The sequence below is a fragment of the Aplysia californica genome, unplaced genomic scaffold (genome assembly GCF_000002075.1).
Source record: "Aplysia californica isolate F4 #8 unplaced genomic scaffold, AplCal3.0 scaffold00561, whole genome shotgun sequence".
In the NCBI taxonomy this organism is placed as follows: domain Eukaryota; kingdom Metazoa; phylum Mollusca; class Gastropoda; order Aplysiida; family Aplysiidae; genus Aplysia; species Aplysia californica.
The window spans coordinates 423249-441473 of record NW_004797831.1 but is presented as its reverse complement, the minus strand read 5'-3'; the positions used below and the strand labels follow the sequence as shown (position 1 = coordinate 441473).

The following is an 18225-nucleotide window of genomic DNA, read 5'->3' as shown; positions in this document are numbered from 1 at the left end:
GATTTCGTCTTTTCATTTCGATTATGTACAAAAATATAAACTGTCACAAAAATTTTCAAGACAAGAGAACAAAACAAAAAGACAGCGATCATTATTATTGATGCTTTATTTGAGCATAAGAGATACCGTTATCAGCATGAATCATCAGCAGAATTTATTTTTCATCGCATTGACTTTCCGAGATGTAACATTAACAAATTATTCACATTATCGATACAACGCTGGACCGAATCCAGCTTAACAGAAAACATCTGTTTTCAGCCACAGAACTTTCTTCTGTTCGACATGACTACCCCCAGGCACAGCTAGAGAACTGGCAGGACAGTGGTGAAGGATCCTGTATCTTTACAAGCGTAGTCAGATATTGCACGCACAAACTCCAGCACCAGCTCCTACTGTGGACATCCATTTGCCCAATGACCACGGGCGCCTGAAAAACACAACGCACAAATGTAAGATAAGATAGGATAAGATACATCTTTATTGTCCGGATCCTGGCACTTTGGTTTAGTGTTTCACCACGTAAACACATACACACACACACACAAACATGTCTAAGACAAATATCACACACAACTGAAATCTGAGCAGAGGTTTAACTTAATTTAAGCGAGGAAAATAGATTTTAGATCCTGTAAAGTTTACTATAAAGCAGTATTTCTTCAGGAGCAATTTCTCTCATCATATCTTCAAACAGAGATGTTGACAAAGATAGAAATTGTCCATAACAATGTGCTGGGACTAACAAAGTGTTAGAAAAAAAAATTTAAACTCAAAGAACCTATAAATAATCATAAACTGCATTTATATAGCACACATCCTTTTTCAAAGGCACATACTGAAGATATTTAAAAAATCAGTCCTAAGACATGATAAAAAAAAAAAATAATAAGGTCTATCTCTTTAATATGTTTACTTCTCCTTGCCGCTCAAACTAAAGAACATTCACTCCATCTTCCTGATCTCCCACACCTTCTAAAAACACACATATCTTCTATTCTATGCTGCTTGTCTCATGAACAATAAGTTTTCTTTAACCTGTGGCACATCATAAAGGCATGACAAAGGAAACATAACCTTAAAAGAGTCGTAAACATTTACAGGTACAGAACAAACTAAAACAACCTGATCCATTTCCAGAGACGTTCAGGTTCTTAGAATTGCTTCTCAGATTATACACAATTTCCGCATTCCATTATAATTTGCAGCCTTCAAAGGGCAGGCCCGGGAAAAGATGGGTACAGGAGATCAGGGAAACATTTCTCAAGAACAACACAACCATGTAACAGACAATACAAGAAACAAGAGAGGAACCTTTTTCTCAAGAACAACACAGCCATGTAACAGACAATACAACAAACAAGGGAGGAACCTTTTCTCCCCCCCCCCCCCCCCCCCACACTGTGTGGCAACAAAGGTCGGGGAAAAGTAAAGTAACAGCAAATTACTACAGCTCAAATTTGTCGGGACCTGCCTCGGTAGTTCAAGGGATCCGTAGTTCAGGGGATATCTGATCTTACAAAGATAAAGAAAAAAGGACCGCAGGCACAGTTCGGCGGGTGCCTGACTTCGAGTCTTCTGTGTTCGACCTATCCGTGTTGTACTGTATTTACTACGGACAAAAACAGAGACAGGTAGGGAAAGAACAGAAGAACGTTCAACCAGATATACGCTGGCACAATCAGTAGAAAGACCCTCAGCGGCATTTTGGAGAGAGCAACGGAGCATCAATGGACATGATGTCTGGAATGCAGGGATGTTGCTTGCTGAAACAATGAGCAATGAAGAGGCAGGTAGGCTTTTTTAGTTTTAGTAAGTGTTTTACTGCACTTGCAACACAATAAGGTCACAAAAGTGCCGAAGATTAGAGGTGTTACAAGAGAGTAACAAGCACAAAAAAGAAGGAGGGGAGATAAAGACAATAGACATTTGACAGGAAAGAAGAAGCAAACCACACCAGAGCATCCGCCAACCTCCCACACAGGTAGGCTTGGCACAGCGTTTCTTCAGTCTTACCACAGTTATGACATCTGCCATAGCCACCATAGTAGGCATCGGGAGCTCCTTCCACCGAGTCACTGTCTCCGTACTCATCACTGGACGAATACCCTCTGCGGTACCTTCCACGGGCGCGCATCCTGAGCCGGTAGTACTCGCTGTCGTTGCTATTGTTGGAGTCGTCGCTGTCGTGGCTATTGTTAGAGTCATCGCTGTCCACATCAATCGGTTCCGAGGTCTGAAAACCCACAGCCGTTCTTCCAAGGCCAGCCAAGTCTTCATCGCTCACTTCTATGATGTCTGGCCCGCCGCTCGTGCTTGCTGCGGCGGTGGATGAGGAGGCGGTTGACGCTGTGGTGGTAGAAGCAACGCCACTCACTGAAATAAAGCGTGGTACTGTATAAATGAACACATCCTAAAGGTGAAAAGGTTTAGTTTTAATAAGAGTTTTACGGCACTTGCAACACAATAAGGTCATATAAGTGCCAAAGATTAGAGGTGTTTTAGTTTTAGTAAAAGTTTTACGGCACTTGCAACACAATAAGGTCATATAAGTGCCGAAGATTAGAGGTGTTACAAGAGAGTAACAAACACAAAAAAGAAGGAGGGGAGAGAGAGACGATAGATTTTTTTTATAAGAAAGAAGGAGCAAACCACACCAGAGCACCCGCCAACCACCCTCGATTAGAGGTGTTACAAGAGGAAGAAGCATACCATACCAGAACCTCTCTAACATACATCTTTATCTTTAATGTCCAGATCCTGGCACATTGGTTTGGTGTTTCAACACGTACACACACACACACACACACAAAACATATGCATGTGCACGCACATGTGCACTCCCATATACACACACTTTTCCCTCACGTATCCTCTCTTCCACACACATCTGTGCACATAACCATAAAAAGTATATAGTAGTATGCTTGCACTCACAAACAGGCTCACAGTCACATGCACTTAATACAATATAAAAGAACAGTAATTAAAAACATTAATAGCGTTACGGTAGACATGTACTCAGTATTCCGATTGTAACAATTAAAGGAAGGGGGAAAAAACGAGAGGAAGAAATAGCAAAACACTTAACATCAAAATTTATATTGACCAAAAAAGTAATGTACTGAAACACATCAACAAACCCAACTCTTTACCTTCCACAGTGAAACAGTCCCTAAGATTACTAAGAAGCCAATGAAATAGAATTGTATAGCAGTACTTTGACAGTTTATCTTGACATTCTGTTCACAAAAATTTGTTGGGACAGTGGGTTCTTTTTCGAGAAGAGCATATCGTGGGCAGTATTGCATACAGACGTATCTCAAACTTTCAAATGCCACCAAAAATGACTTACGTCTGTATGCAATACTGCCCGCGATATATAGGCCTTGGAATGAGAAAAGATTTTCTAAATTCACAAAAATACAATCAAATATAACCATGAATCTGACACAAAGCCATGAAACGTTCTCCTCAGATCTTCATGCTCAAATCCTAGCTAAACGAGAATCCAAAACAGAAAGACAAGTTCAGCTACTGCTCAAGAATTTTCTTTATGCACATCATAAAAATTGCACCAAACGAGGTCGACATTCTAGTGATCTGCATACCAATAGAATACAGGCTAAAAAAACAACAACCGTTATTTCTTCAATGAATTACACGCTCGTATAAAACAACACTTTAGTTACTGCAGACAGCAACAAGGAGGAAAGAAAGGAAAGAAATGAGCAATTCCCCCCTTCCCCCCCCCACCCAAAACAACCCTTTATATATCACCCAAGGACAGAAAACAGCTTTCTGTACAAAAGAAGCATCAGGCTGGACTTGTTGAACGCTACGTTTTACTTGAAACTTCTTTGAAATAATACTGTGCATATGTCAGGAAACCAAGACAGCTTATCAAAGTCGGTAACTTCATATCAGAAGATTTTCGCTAGAACTGAGGAAGCTGATCATCAAAGTTGCCTACTCTGGGGCAATTTCAACTGTACTGGCAACACACATTGAAAGGGAGGCAATCCTAACAAGATGCCTCGTTGAGTGAAGACCAAAAAAAAAAAAAAAACCACAGGCAGCCAACATGAACCAACTCACGGGAAGCAGTGGCAGTTGTCACGGAAGCCAACGCCGTGGCAGACGTCACAACAGCGGCAGTGGCCGTCGTGGCGGTGGCTGTGGCCATCGTCGCTCCCAACCTCTGGGCCAGTATCGACTGCAACCGTTCAGCACCTGTCGCCATGGTCGCTGCTCCTGTCCTCTGCGCCTGTAATGCCTGTAACCGTTCCGCGCCTGTCGCGGTGGCTGTTGCCGTGGTTGCTGCTCCTGGCCTCTGGGCAAGTAGCGCCTGTAACCGTTCCGTGCCCGTCGCAGTTACTGTTGCTGTGGTGGTCACTACTGCTCCTGGCCTCTGCCCCTGTAGCGCCTGTAACCGCTCCACCACCGCTGCGGCCGCGCCTGTGATCCTCCTGCCGCGCTGAGAGCGCGTGGTCGCTCGTCCCCTGGCCCTTGAACCCCGCCCTCTGCCCCTGGGCGGTGCAGGAACGAATGCTGCGACAGCGACCGCGGGGTTAGCCAGTGGGGCTGACGGACCAGCAGCAAGGCCGTCAAACTTGTCTTGCTCAACTGGGCGGAAAAAATGTGGGTTTTTTAGTACAAGAAAAATTTTTATGGCAGCTGCAACACAAAGAGGTTATACAATTGCCGAAGATTTGAGGTGTTATGAAAGAGAAACATAATTAAAAAATTAGTTTAGTTTTAGTCAGAGTTTGGCGGCACTTGCAACACAACAAGGTCATACAAGGGCCTAAGATTAGAGGTGTTACAAGAGAGTAACAAACACGAAACAGAAGGAGGGGAGATAAAAGACGATAGATGTTTGATAGGGAAAGAAGAAGCAAACCACACCAGAGCACCCGCCAACCACCTACAAAGAATTTTATGGCAGCTGCAACACAAAGAGGTCATACAATTGCCGAAGATATGAGGTGTTACCAGAGAGAAACATATAATAAGAAGATTAGGAACAGAAAAGAGGACGACAGATGTTTGGTAGGAAAGAAAAGACTGAGCAAACCACATCAGAACACCCACCAACCATCTGCAAAAATTTAACAAAACAAAAAAGTCAAACAATAGAAATAGAAACAGACAAATATAAACTTTTTTAAAAAGAAAGCAAATACACATACAGACAGTTGAAAACGTTACCCTCATAAATAAAACATCAATTATATTAAGTGATTTCTAGTTGCTGTGGCATATTTGGAAATTTTTTTTTAAAGGGTCGAGGCTGTAACAATTGAGCAAAACTGTAGAGGAACTATGTCTCCATACGGCTTGAGAGCTTGTTGAAGTGAAGAGTGACTTTTTCCTGTTTCTAAGATTTAAGAAACTTGCAGGATGTCATTATTCTGTGAGAAAAAGCCCTCAGTTCAGGAACACAATCAGTGCATAGAGGGCATATCCTGAAAAGTGACTACCCAACAGCTTTTCGTAGATCGATATATCGATTACAAAATTGTGTTACAGCAAAGGAAGACTACTTTCAACAGAAGATCAAAAATGAAATAAATCTCCTGCTTCGTTTTAAAGTTGCAATGAACCGTCTCATGTTCTTATAAACACCCCCCTCCCCTTTCACACCCCCACCCCCTCCCCTTTCACACCTTTCCTCTGTGCCACCAACTCTTTTCTCCTCTGCTTCAGCTCGTCGTTTAGTTGTTCCACCATCTTGTCGATGTAACTGTCCAGGGTGATAGACTGCATCTGGGAGGTGACTGCTTGCCGGCAGTTGGGACATTCCTTCTTCACTTTCAACCACTGGTTGATGCACAGCTTGCAGAAGGAGTGCGAGCAGTTCAGCGATGTTGCCTGGAGGAGGAATATCAACCACCAAAGACAGAATTTAAAAAACGGGATAAGTTTAACAATAACAGGATAATTTTTGTCACAATAACATTAACAGATAATTTTTGTCAGAATAACAATAACAGGATAATTTTTGTCAGAATAACAATAACAGGATAATTTTTGTCAGAATAACAATAACAGGAAAAGTTTTGTAAGAATAACAGTAATGGGTTAGGTTTAGGCAGAATAGCAACAGCAGGATACATTTTGTCAGAATAACAATAACGAGATAAGTTTTGTCAGAATAACAATAACGAGATAAGTTTTGTCAGCATAACAATAACGAGATAAGTTTTGTCAGAATAACAATAACGAGATAAGTTTTGAGGGCATCAAGATTCTTTGTTAATGGGATAAGTTTTGATGAGCAACTATATTCCTCTCTTCAAAATGTAGCACAATTATTACCAATTAAAAACTACCAGAACTAGAGTTCCTGAACATGCATACCTTATTAAAGCTTGGAACAAATTTCATAGAAGTTTAACAAGAAGTTCCTTCACTTCTCGAAGATCAGAGATCTAATTAAAAACTGGTCTTATCGATTATTACCTTCTTTTAAATTAATTAAATACTTAAGAGTTCTGGCCAAAAGAAAAAAGGGTCAGGAATCTTATCTTGCATCGAGACACACTCACTTTTATATACAGCTCGTTACAGATTGAGCACTGCAATTCCATTTCCATGAGATCAACAAAATTGCAGAGGACCTCCTCTCTCGCTTTCAGGGCTTGTAGTTTTGCGGTCTCGCTCTCTTCCTTGGTTTCATTTAACTGACTTTCCAAAAGCTTTTGCTCCATCTCCTTCTTCTCCAGCACCTGAATTTCAACATAAAAAACAAGATGGGTTCCTTTACGGCATGACAAATCTTTTTCATGTGTAAGCAACATTTCAACTTCACCGTTCCGATCCAGCGACCATCTGAATTTTAGCCCTGTCGATATATGGCAAAGAATTTACAGGTTTTCATCAGCTGTGTTTTGTCGCTGTATAAAGTATTTTCGATATCTAGGGAGGTAGGTAAAAACATTTTATTCACCCAGAATATCACAATTACACAAAATCTGAATGAAAGATCAGGTAAGACAGACCATTCATTCCCCCCACATGATCTCCTGTTGAAGACCCTCAGATGCTCCCCATTACATCTTGAATTTTAAACTCTATTCATATATACCGAGCGAATAAAAACACATTCACAAAAATATATGCATAATTTTGACCACACACAAAGAGCACATGTATATATGTTACTACTTACACCAGCACACACAAATACACACAAGAACAGAAGCAACACACACTTCAGTCCATGTTCCATTAATTTCAAGCAAAAAAAAAAATTATACCAAAACCTACATTAAAAGACATTTCATCCTAAGGCATGGCACAGTTTGGCAACATGGTAATGAAAGGCGACTACAAACTATACAACACTTACCTTTTCTAATTTTTGCTTTTGTTCCATCAGTTGTTCTTCCAGCTCTTTGTTTTTTTCTTCAATAGCCTTCTCCACTTCCTTCTGAAGACTTTCTTCCACCTACAATGAATATCAAAGAATACAGGACCTGAAAACTAACTGAGACTTAATAACAAGAATTTTTTTTTAAACGCCATTTGAACCTGCCTTAGCAGCCTTTTTACTGATAGAACAATACACAAAAGCATTTATGCTGAGACTTAGCCACAAATGCAAAACATTTGGCAGCACTGTCTCCCTCTTCTTTACACTACCGACCATACTAGTGGCTCCATCCCAGCAGTTACTTATTAAGAGTCGAGCAGGGCATTAATTCAAATAAAAGTAAAAAAAACACACAAAAAACATGAAGGGCATGAACCATTCATGAAATACAACACTCACCTGTTTTTTCTCGTTCAACAAGACTTCTTTCTGGACGGCCAGTTGTCCTAATAAAGCAGCTTCCCGCTCTCGAAGATTCGACTCCAGCTCAGCTTGCATCTTCAACCGAAGTTCTTCTTTTTCCTTCTCCAGCTGCTTCTGCAAGCACGTAACATACAAAATATTGAATGAGCGTGCACGGATTATCATAGGCAGGAAAAAGTACATTTTTTCCAGATTGTTATTAATCTAATTCTGAACATATCTTAAAGCTGTTTAGTTTTAGTTTTAGTAAGTGTTTTACGGCATTTGCAACACAATAAGGTCATATAAGTACTGAAGATTAGAGGTGTTACAAGAGAGTAACAAACACAAAAAAGAAAGAGGAGAGATCAGGACGTTAAATGTTTGATAGGAAAGAAGAAGCATACCACACCAGAGCACCCGCCAACCACACACTTCTAGCTAGCTCAGTGTCAGCACTTGCTTAATCAAAACCACAGCACAGAATTAACTCCTACTCAACCACAACCACAAAAAGATCCATTGCATTGTTTCCTTCTCAACCACATCAGCAGCAGAGATTTATTACAACGCATCAGGTTTTTTGGCGCACTTCTTGAATCAGCGATTTTTAAAGTAAAGAAATTCACAAATTCAAGTTGCTCACGGAGTGTTACAAGGGGAGCTACTGCATTGGAACACACGAAAATGGGCAACTCAAATCACGAATTCAAAACAATAGCGAGAAATTCAACGGGCAAAAAGCGAGAATAATTAGAGCGCAACAAAAACCCAACTGCTGGGACTACAGTATTCTCTAACACAACAAACCAGACCTGCTTATCTTCCATTTCCATCAAAATGGCCGCCTCTTTCATCCTCAATTCTTCCACTTCTTTCGCCTGATTCTCTTTCTCTTTCCGCTCCTGCTCCAGCTGTTGTTGGACCTTGAAGTCGAGAAAGAAAAAAAGAAGCAAAAAGTACTGAAACAGCTTTACTTTACCACAAGCCTCAGAACAAATGCAAACCATTCAATTTGGTTGAAACTTAACCCTTACCATGGCAGTCGCGACATTTGCGCTGTTCTTCATTTTTTAGCTTTAGAAGAGTTTTACTGCACTTGCAACACAATGAGGTCATATATACAAGTGCTGAACGCTGTTCTTCCATTCCCCTAACACGCACAAATAGCGTACGTCGTTTAAAATTGTTGGGGTGTTCCAAAGAGGGAGAAAAACTGCTTATACTCTCTGTACCCGACATTATGATGACGAATTTATTAAAAACAGCACCAAGAAACAGGGTTGGTGATTTTTTTGATTTTTTTGATAAAAATCAAAAAAATCGATTTTTAAAATTTAAATCAGACTTTTTTTTATTTAAATCGGATTTTTTAAATTTTTTTAAAAATGTCGACACAGTTTGGGATTTTTGGTGGCTAAAAGTATGTTCTTTTAGTGCAAAATGCATTGTCTTTATTTTAACTAATGATTAATTTAAGCAACTGCAATTTTAGAAAGCCTTAATCTGCTATATCAGTGAATTATGGCTACAGACAAAAAAATGAAGAAAATGTCAGTCTAAAAGGAAGGGGGGGGGGTAATTATGCATAGATAAACTTGCATTTTATTTTTATTACAGTGTGTGTGTGAGCACGCACTTGTGTTTGTCTAAAAAGAAAAAGAAAATGCTAATTTCAATTATGAAAAAAAAGTAAATTGAATACTGTATTATTTTACTACTTACAGTGACAGGGGGGGAAAGCAGACTTTTAAGCAATTTTAGTCTACTAAACCTTATATCTGTTTTATAAAACCAAGGAAAGGAATTCTGAATGTTTAAAGATGTAAAAACAGAAAACATTTTTTTAAAGTGATTTAAATCACTGAGTTTTATTTTTAAAATCAAGTTGATTTAAATATAAAAAAATCAACTGATTTAAATCGACCCGATTTAAATCGACCCGATTTAAATCAACCCAACCCTGGTTTTCAATTATGAAAAAAAAGTAAATTGAGAACTGTATTATTTTACAGTGACAGGGGGAAAGCAGACTTTAAAGCATGATTATATTAGTCTACTAAACCTTATATCCGTTTAAAATAAAACCAAGGAAAGGAATTCTGAAAGTTTAAATATGTAAAAACTGAATACATTTTTTTGAAAAGTGATTTAAATCACTGATTTTTATTTTTAAAATCAAATTGATTTTTAAAAAATTTTTAATCAACTGATTTAAATCAACCCAGCTCTGATTTCAATTATAGAAAAAAAAGTAAATTGAATACTGTATTATTTTACAGTGAAAGGAGGGAAATCAGACTTTTAAGCATGATTATATTAGTCTACTGAACCTTATATCTGTTTTATGAAATCAAGGAAAGGAATTCTGAATGTTGAAATGTGTAAAAACCGAATAAAAATAACTTTTTAAAAAAGTGATTTAAATCACTGATTTTTATTTAAAAAATCAAGTTGATTTAAATTTAAAAAATCAACTGATTTAAATCAACCCAACCCTGCCAAGAAACAAGGATAATGATCCCCATTTTGAATGCTTTGTTTTACTGCCACTGAGGGCCCACTGAATGCTCTGTTGCACTGCCATGGTGGGCCCACTGAATGCTCTATTGCACTGCCATGGTGGGCCCACTGAATGCTCTATTGCACTGCCATGGTGGGCCCACTGAATGCTCTATTGCACTGCCATGGAGGGCCCACTGAATGCTCTATTGCACTGCCATGGAGGGCCCACTGAATGCTCTATTGCACTGCCACTGAGGGCCCACTGAATGCTCTGTTTACTGCCACGGAGGGCCCACTGAATGCTCTGTTGCACTGCCACTGAGGGCCCACTGTTGCACTGCCACTGAGGGCCCACTGAATGCTCTGTTGCACTGCCACTGCAAGGGTTAGTAGAGGTTTTATGGCGCTCGCAACTGCATAAGGTCATATGAGCGCAAAGGGGTGGATGTCAATAGAGAAGTCCTTACAAGGAATCGGCTCTCTAGCTTCAACAGCACAAAGTCTGCTTCGACTATCAAGGCACCCCGGGAATAGCGGGTCACAAGAGTGTGACAAACGTACAAAAGAAGTAGAGATAAAATGACGATAGTAAGGATTAGGAAAGAAAAAGCAGCACTTCCCTGCTGCAGTTCAGCCACTATAATGAGCATGACATTGATAAATCAGCCCATTTACAATTACAATTCTACTGTGCATAAGAACATGGTTAATGTCCCCCCTCTGGGAATGGCCTAAAGACACTTCAGTAGGTAGCACTGCGCTGGGGGGGGGACTGAAAGGGTTAAAACACAAAAAGTCTTGAGAACTCAGGGAATAGCGCAAGTACAAGCATGCCCCATTAGGTATTCGAACCAGGTCATCTGTAACACAGTATAGCATAATACCGACTGAGCTATCAGCATGCTGATTTTCCACTCAAATAAAACCAGCGGAACTGTAGATTTCACTCACTGAAAACCACAAAAAACATTTCAGCAAGACGTCAACTCGTTGCTGTCAGTTCCAAACTACTGTCCCCCCAACAGTTTGTTATACCTCTTCTTGTTTCTTCTCCTTCTCCATCAGCAGCCTTTCCATTTCTGCAAGTTTGGCCTGGTATTCGGCCTCTTTGGCTGCCTGCTCCTGCTGAGAAACTTCCATTTGCTGGCGTAGCTCTTTGTTTGCCGAGTCCTGCTTTGCCTCATCTGGGGGCTTCAACACACACACACACAAACAAAAAAAAAGGGAATTAGTGACACAAAAATTCTTGCAGAAGCTGAAAAACAAAGACTAAACACTCAGGAAAATAAAAACTAGAGAACACGTCCCCTGGGAGTCATACATACAACATATATTTTCCTTCAATTCTTACACAAACAGGGCAAGACAAATCTGTGAACTTATAACACAAGATGTAGCTTTTTTAAAGCAATTTATATAAATGAGCACCAGAACGGTTGTCGCATAAAAAAAAAAAAGGCTAGATCTTTCAATCTCAGACTTCAGAAAAGTAAAATTTTGCATCTGCCTTTCTCGTTGACATTGTCGACAGAAAAGTTCGAGTAAAGCAGCCCAACCCTTGGGTACAGTACACACAGCACATATAAAGGAAAGACAGGGATCTTCCTGGGATGAATGTTAAACATTTTCGAGAAAGACACAAAAGTTTGCATGTCCCAGCTTCAGCAATGGATCTAACAAACACACCATCAAAATTCACAGATGTACTACAAGATGTCTTGTGCGTATGCGTGAGTGCACCTAACCTATGTAACGTCTACTGCCATAGTTAACGACCAAGACAAATTTCTCCCCGCGAGATGAATAAAAACTGTCATTGTCAAAACATCACATAAAGCCACTCAGCACAAGGACTCCGAACACATCACCAGCGCGGAAGGGGAACAACGTTGCGCCTACTCAGTCAACGGCTGCAGGGTCTCCGCTTTTATCCTCTATTTGAAACATCTATTCTAATTATGCAGTTTTATCTTCATCCAATTAAAAATCAAAGATCATAAGAATCGAGTGATACAGAATCTAATATCGCAGTAAAATGAATTTACAGCTACAACAGACTTCAACCAAAAGTCTATACTTCTATTGTCGGAAACAACACAATTACCCGATCCTACATATGCATAATACTATGTTTTACGTACACACATGCCCATTACTTTTTAAGGTGTGATATTTTTATTAATGTAATGCACATTGAGCATTTTTTAGAAAATGGAAATGCGCAGCATAAACGCTATTTATTATTATTATCATTTATTATCCTCCATTGTTAGCCCTCATCAGTATCACAACTAACCACCATACAGTAAAGTAAATATGTCAGTAGAACTTCTCACCTTTAGCAAAGCTGATTTCCTTTTCTTCTCCCTTTCTTCATCTCTCTCAAAGGACTCGCTGGCACTCAAGGTGGCTCTCTGAGAATCAACATCTGGGTCACATTTCTGTTTCTTGGCTTTTTTCTCCGTCCTCACCTGTGAAACATTTTTTTTAAAAATCAGATCAGTTTATAAAGTTAGTACCTCATCATCTTTACTGAGCTTAAAAATACATACATTTCAGCCAATTGAATAGATTATGAAAAATTTATTGAACATAATTTCACATTCTATTTTTTAAAAATAATAATAATAATAATCACACAGAAAAAAAAGAAAAAGAAACTATTTACAAAACAAAACAGGAAAATAAACCCCATTTAAAAATGTTTGCTGTCCATTATATAGTTCGCCTTCCCACCTGTCACATTTTACTTTTTATTTTGTTACAAAAATCACTAAAGTATACAAACAGATTCATACACCAATAAACTGAAACCCAAAAAATCCTTTGAAGAACCCAACAGATTTTTTCCACAAATTATTGTCCATAAAAGTCAGCCCTTATCTATGTAAATAATACCTTAAGGGATGAATAAAATTTATAGATGAACTCTGCAGGAGCATCAGGTGACACAGGTATCCCGAACTGAACCATGTCTCCATCATGCAGCAGGTGCGGTTGCATAGGGGCCAGCCGACGGCCGTTTATGTAAATGCCATTCAAACTCTGGTGACCAAAACATGGAAGCATGATTCTTGAAGTCAAGCAAAACTTGCATTTAATAAATCACCGTGAAAGGAAAACTTCACGTCTTCCACAGAGAGCCCAATCTTTGAACATTTCACAGACAACCACAATTCATTTGACTCTCTAGACTGTGGACCGATCAAGTCTACACAATAACATTTTTAACAACATTTTAAACGACCAAAAGTCTTATACACAGGATACAGTTAAAATTGTCCAACACGGGCAACTATTGTTGTTTAGGGGGAAAGTGGTTGTCTCAGACAGGCCCGTATCTTGGACAGTGTCATTATAAAATAGAAACAATGCAAGGGCAGAAGTGGGAAGTGATCATTTGTACAGGTGATTGTCTTGGAAAGGTGACTGTTAGAGCAGGTTCTTCTTACTGTACAAGTTAGAAAATTCTCAAACCCTCTACTCTTTTTTTCCCCCCGTCTTGTTTTCCGCTGCACTTCAAGACAAACAATATCCAAACAGATCATAAAATAAATCGCTTCAGATTAAAGAATTGTATGAAAGCTATTATATATATATATAAAGTTAAAGCAATAAAATAAAATACATTTGTTTATTCAAGCATCAGCAGTTTCTACATGTCTTCCTAAATTTTTATGAAGATTCAAAGCCAATCACAATGCACCTGACCAAATAAACGATCTTTTCAGAATTTAAAAAAAAAATGTATCTATAGAAACTAAAAAGTTCCAAAGTTCGGTACTACCTTGTTGTCTGTGATGGTCCACGATGAATCTTCTTGTTGTTTGACCATGGCGTGACAGCGGGAAATCATATTTGACAAGATGGCATAAGTGACCTCTCCTGACCTGCCTATTGTGACCTGACAAGGAAGCAAGACGAAGGCACTAAAATAATTACAGGTGTGAGCTGGCACAATCAGCATATAGTAATACATTTTAAAATCACATTCAAAGTCCTTGAAAGTGACTTCACTTGGAAGAGAGGCACAAGGCAATCGTACAGTAAGTTCAATTCAACTAGAACATATAATATATATATTATATAACTGATCAAATTGTCCTGTACAATGAAAAAAAAAAGACAAGAGACCCCAGAATAACAAAGCTACCTCACACTCACCACACTGGCATATATATATATACATGTATATCTATATATACATAGTTCTCGGGAGGTCTGGGTTTCCTACAAAATTAACAGTTCGGTAATTGCATATAAATTTATATAATAATTTGCTTTTTTTTTTAATCTAGGGGTTTCCAGGGGGCATGCTAATCTGTACATGTTATAATATAATTTCCATAATCTGATATTTCACAAGAGATTTTTTTTTTAACAATCTGTTAGCAACAGTTTTTAATGGCCATAGTAGTTAAGTGTGTTCTGCAGCCAAAGGGCCAAAGGTACAGCAGTCCAGCCCCCAAAAAGCAGTGCATCTTCTTTGTGCAGGGCTGAAAGTAAAAATTTACCCTGAGAAGTCCTAAGACTTAGACTTAGACTGGATCAATCAAGAATAGTATCAATGTTTGACCTTTGAACAGACTCTTAATTAGAATTAGACATGAGTCAAACGGTTTTGATGCAGATAGAGATAATATAAAGAATGAACTATGACCAGAGGGCTGGGGCACTGCTGTTTCTCAGACAAAGCACGACAGTTTTTAAACTAGATCTAGTTAAAATTTGGGAGGCCTCTACTATGGCTATGGGTAGACCCTGGTTTAATCCTACTCATACCAGGACAAGACTGGTGTCCATGATGCAGACAATTTGTTGTCGCACATGGAAGACTCCAGGTTGATTCCTGAGTGGAAAGAATCTTTATCGAGTATGCCTTTTCCGGTCTTCCTGCTGAGATGCTCAGTGTTGTATCCCTCTTCTTGGGTCAACTAAGTAGACTATACTCAGTTCAGCCCACGTCGGCCCTCATCAAATCATCATAATCCGTGCCTAAGCAGTAGTCTACCCCCTACTACTACTAGGATATTCAAAACTTTGAGCTTCAGAACTGAAAATGTATTATAAACCGCCATAGCTTCCGTGTAGATTAGGGGACTCTTCGGGAGAAGTGGTCCCGGCCTAACTCCATAGACATTTATACATTATGTACACAATCAGAAACAAAACCGGAAGTTGCCTCTAAAAAGGGAGGGCTTTCGGAATGTTTCAGCGCCCTCTTGGCTCAGGGTAGACCTAGGTTCTTCTAGATCTATGGTCTAGGTCTAGATCTAGACAGACAGACATTTAATAATAGATCTAGTTTCGAGGCCCAAATCTAAATGAAGATTGCGGATGTTTTTTCGATGAACGATCGCTTTTCCTCTGTAATTGAAGTTGGAGGAATCAAAAAGACAATTTGAAGAAAACAAAAATGTCATTCAATCGAGCAGTCACCCTCTCTATTTCTCTGTCTCTCTCCCCTCTTTTTCTGCCTCTCTCTCTGCTCTTTCTCTCTCTATGTCTCTCTCCTCTGTGTATGGCTCGCCTTCTCTTTCTCTTTATTTGTCTCTCTCTCAAGCTTTCTCCCCCACATACTTTCCCACTCTATCTTTCTCTAGTTAGTTCCCTCCTACCAACTGGGGCATGTGATATTGCCAGCATTTCCCCTTGTGCTCTACCCGCTCCACTCTCTCTCTCTCTCTCTCTCTCACACACACACACACTCTACCGGGTCAGGGCGTTGAAACTTTCCAAAATCACAAAAGATTTCCCCAACCGGGTCTTTATACTCGTTACTTTATTTTTAGGAAGAGGCTAGCCGTACTTAATGACGGGTAGACTGCCAGGCTAGCCGTACTTAAGCCAGCATGTATTTTAATCCTCCTGTTTTCTAATGTTAATAGGGCCTAAGATAAGTACGGCTAGACTGGCAGTCTAGCCTAGTCCGTACTTAAGTACGGGTAGACAGCCAGGCTAGCCGTACAGCCGTACTTAAGGACGGCTAGACTGTCTGGCTAGCCGTACTTAATACTGATGGCTGAATTGTAAATGACATTTTTTAGTTTGCAATGTCTAAAGTATTTGTATTTCAGACAAAACCAAAAGGTGCCTTACTGACTTGCATGTATTTGAACCTGAATTTATAATTACTAGATCTAGATCTAATGAAACCTCTGTACTTAACAGGCTTGAGTCGATAGGGCCAAACCTAGATCTAAGTACGGCTAGACTGGCAGTCTAGCCGTACTTAAGTAAGTAAACTTAAATACGGCTAGCCACTTCGTTATTTTTATTCCCAGTTACCAGGTCTGTGTATACACACTTTGATTATATCAATCTTACCTACACTAGCCTACAGTACAGTGGTCGCTCATTGCGGAAGTCCTCCCCCTACATTAAATAATCTATATTTTGTCACCTAGAATCTAGATCTAGAAATCTAGTTCTTGTCTCCAATGCCAATACACTCTACACAGGGGAGGACTTCCGTAACGATCGACCACTTCACTATGAGACAGAGCAGAATTGAGGGCTAGGGGTAGGGGTAGGGGTAGGGGTAGGGGCGCTTTTTCGGTAGTTCCCACCCCGCAATTATTGTTATTCGCCGGTTTTGGCCTCAAGAGTGGGGTATTTCCAGGGGGGCTTGCCCCCCTGAATTTTACCATAATTTGATGTTTTGCAGTTGTTAGGTTTGATATCTTAGCTCGCATCAAACGTATAGATTCTAGATCTCGATGTAGGTCAGACTCAAAATATAAGGGGGGTGGGAACTACCGAAAAAGCACCGGGGTAGGGTTAGGGTTAGGCCTCTCCTTTATTGTGTTTGATGGGGTGGTCGCTCGTTACGGAAGTCCTTCCCTGTACGAGATTCTTGTCTCCAATGCCAATGTATACACTCTACAGGAGGGGAGGTCTTCCGTAAGGAGCGACCACTTCACTTTGCTATGACTATATGAGACAGAGCAGAATTTAGGGCTAGGGGTAGGGGTAGGGTTAGGGGTAGGGTTAGGCCTCTCCTTTATTGTGTTTGATGGGGTGGTCGCTCGTTACGGAAGTCCTTCTAGGCTACAGGCTACAGTTGCCAAGCCAAGCCCAAGCCTTCTAAACTTCCTACCGTCAAAGTCCAAGATCTACCCACCTGTTCTCGATTCAGCTTGAACAGTTTGTATTTCTTGACATTGTCACCAATCCTCAACAGGCACGGCACTATTTCTGTCATAATTGAGCAGTGTGGTTGTAAACAGGGATGGGGGATGAACAAGACCCTTCAGCGACCAATTTATGTCATCAAAACAACGACAAACTGCAGGAGATCGAGATAGAGGGATGTCTATTTTGGTGGACGACTGGCGCTTCCTAAATTGTAAATACTGTAATAGTGTGGCCTACGTCAGCAAAATTTGTAATGTCAGGTATTAGTTTCGTTATTGGCTTGCTATATGCCAAATTGGCCAAAATGGTTGCCCTGGCCAAATGTAGATTTAAAATATTTTGATAAATTATAAAATTGTTTACAATCCAGCCATAATTTTCGGGGCGGGGGAGAGAAGGAGACAGAGAGAAAAAAATTGGAAGAGAGAGAAACAGAGATAAGGAGAGAGAGAGAGAGAGAGAGAGAGAGAGAGAGAGAGAGAGAGAGAGAGAGAGAGAGAGAGAGAGAGAGCGTGTGTGAGCGTGCGTGTATGTGTGTGTGCGGTGGGGTAAATGCCCCTAACAACACTGATAGTAAGTGAAAGCTTATTTAAAGGCAAAACCTCCAAATAAAACGTCTGTCTCCGATAAGGCCGGCCCGATGGCATGAGAACCTGGAAAACTTCATAAAATGGCCCGGGTTCAAAAACGCCCAGTCTGGGAGTCGAACCAAAACCCTCTGCTCTGCAGTCCAGCATGATATCAAATGGAGTCATAATGGAGTGTCCAGAGAGACAGGGAGAGAGAGAGAGAGAGAGAGAGAG

At 40.0% G+C, this 18225-nt stretch overlaps 1 protein-coding gene across 1 annotated transcript; it reads right to left on the bottom strand.

The window, feature by feature from the left end:
• Window positions 1–88: 88 nt before the first annotated feature.
• LOC101851525 (E3 ubiquitin-protein ligase rnf8) lies at window positions 89–17648 on the bottom strand. Its single transcript, XM_005106892.3, has 13 exons — window positions 17409–17648; window positions 14073–14189; window positions 13184–13330; window positions 12622–12756; window positions 11321–11476; window positions 8596–8706; window positions 7778–7915; window positions 7355–7453; window positions 6552–6731; window positions 5670–5874; window positions 4099–4626; window positions 2017–2376; window positions 89–430 (listed from the first exon to the last, which is right to left on the bottom strand). Exons 1-13 carry the CDS (start codon window positions 17487–17489, stop codon window positions 393–395), a joined length of 2295 nt encoding a protein of 764 aa, XP_005106949.1. The 5' UTR covers window positions 17490–17648; the 3' UTR covers window positions 89–392.
• Between the last annotated feature and the right edge of the window lie 577 nt (window positions 17649–18225).

Excerpts from the sequence above, each read along its gene's own strand:
- LOC101851525 (XM_005106892.3), bottom strand. The coding sequence starts at position 17,489 with ATGACAGAAATAGTGCCGTGCCTGTTGAGGATTGGTGACAATGTCAAG. Across the intron at positions 8,707-11,320 it reads AGGAGAAGAAACAAGAAGAG|GTCCAACAACAGCTGGAGCA; the intron begins GTATAACAAACT and ends CTCGACTTCAAG. Across the intron at positions 7,916-8,595 it reads TGGAAATGGAAGATAAGCAG|AAGCAGCTGGAGAAGGAAAA; the intron begins GTCTGGTTTGTT and ends ACGTGCTTGCAG.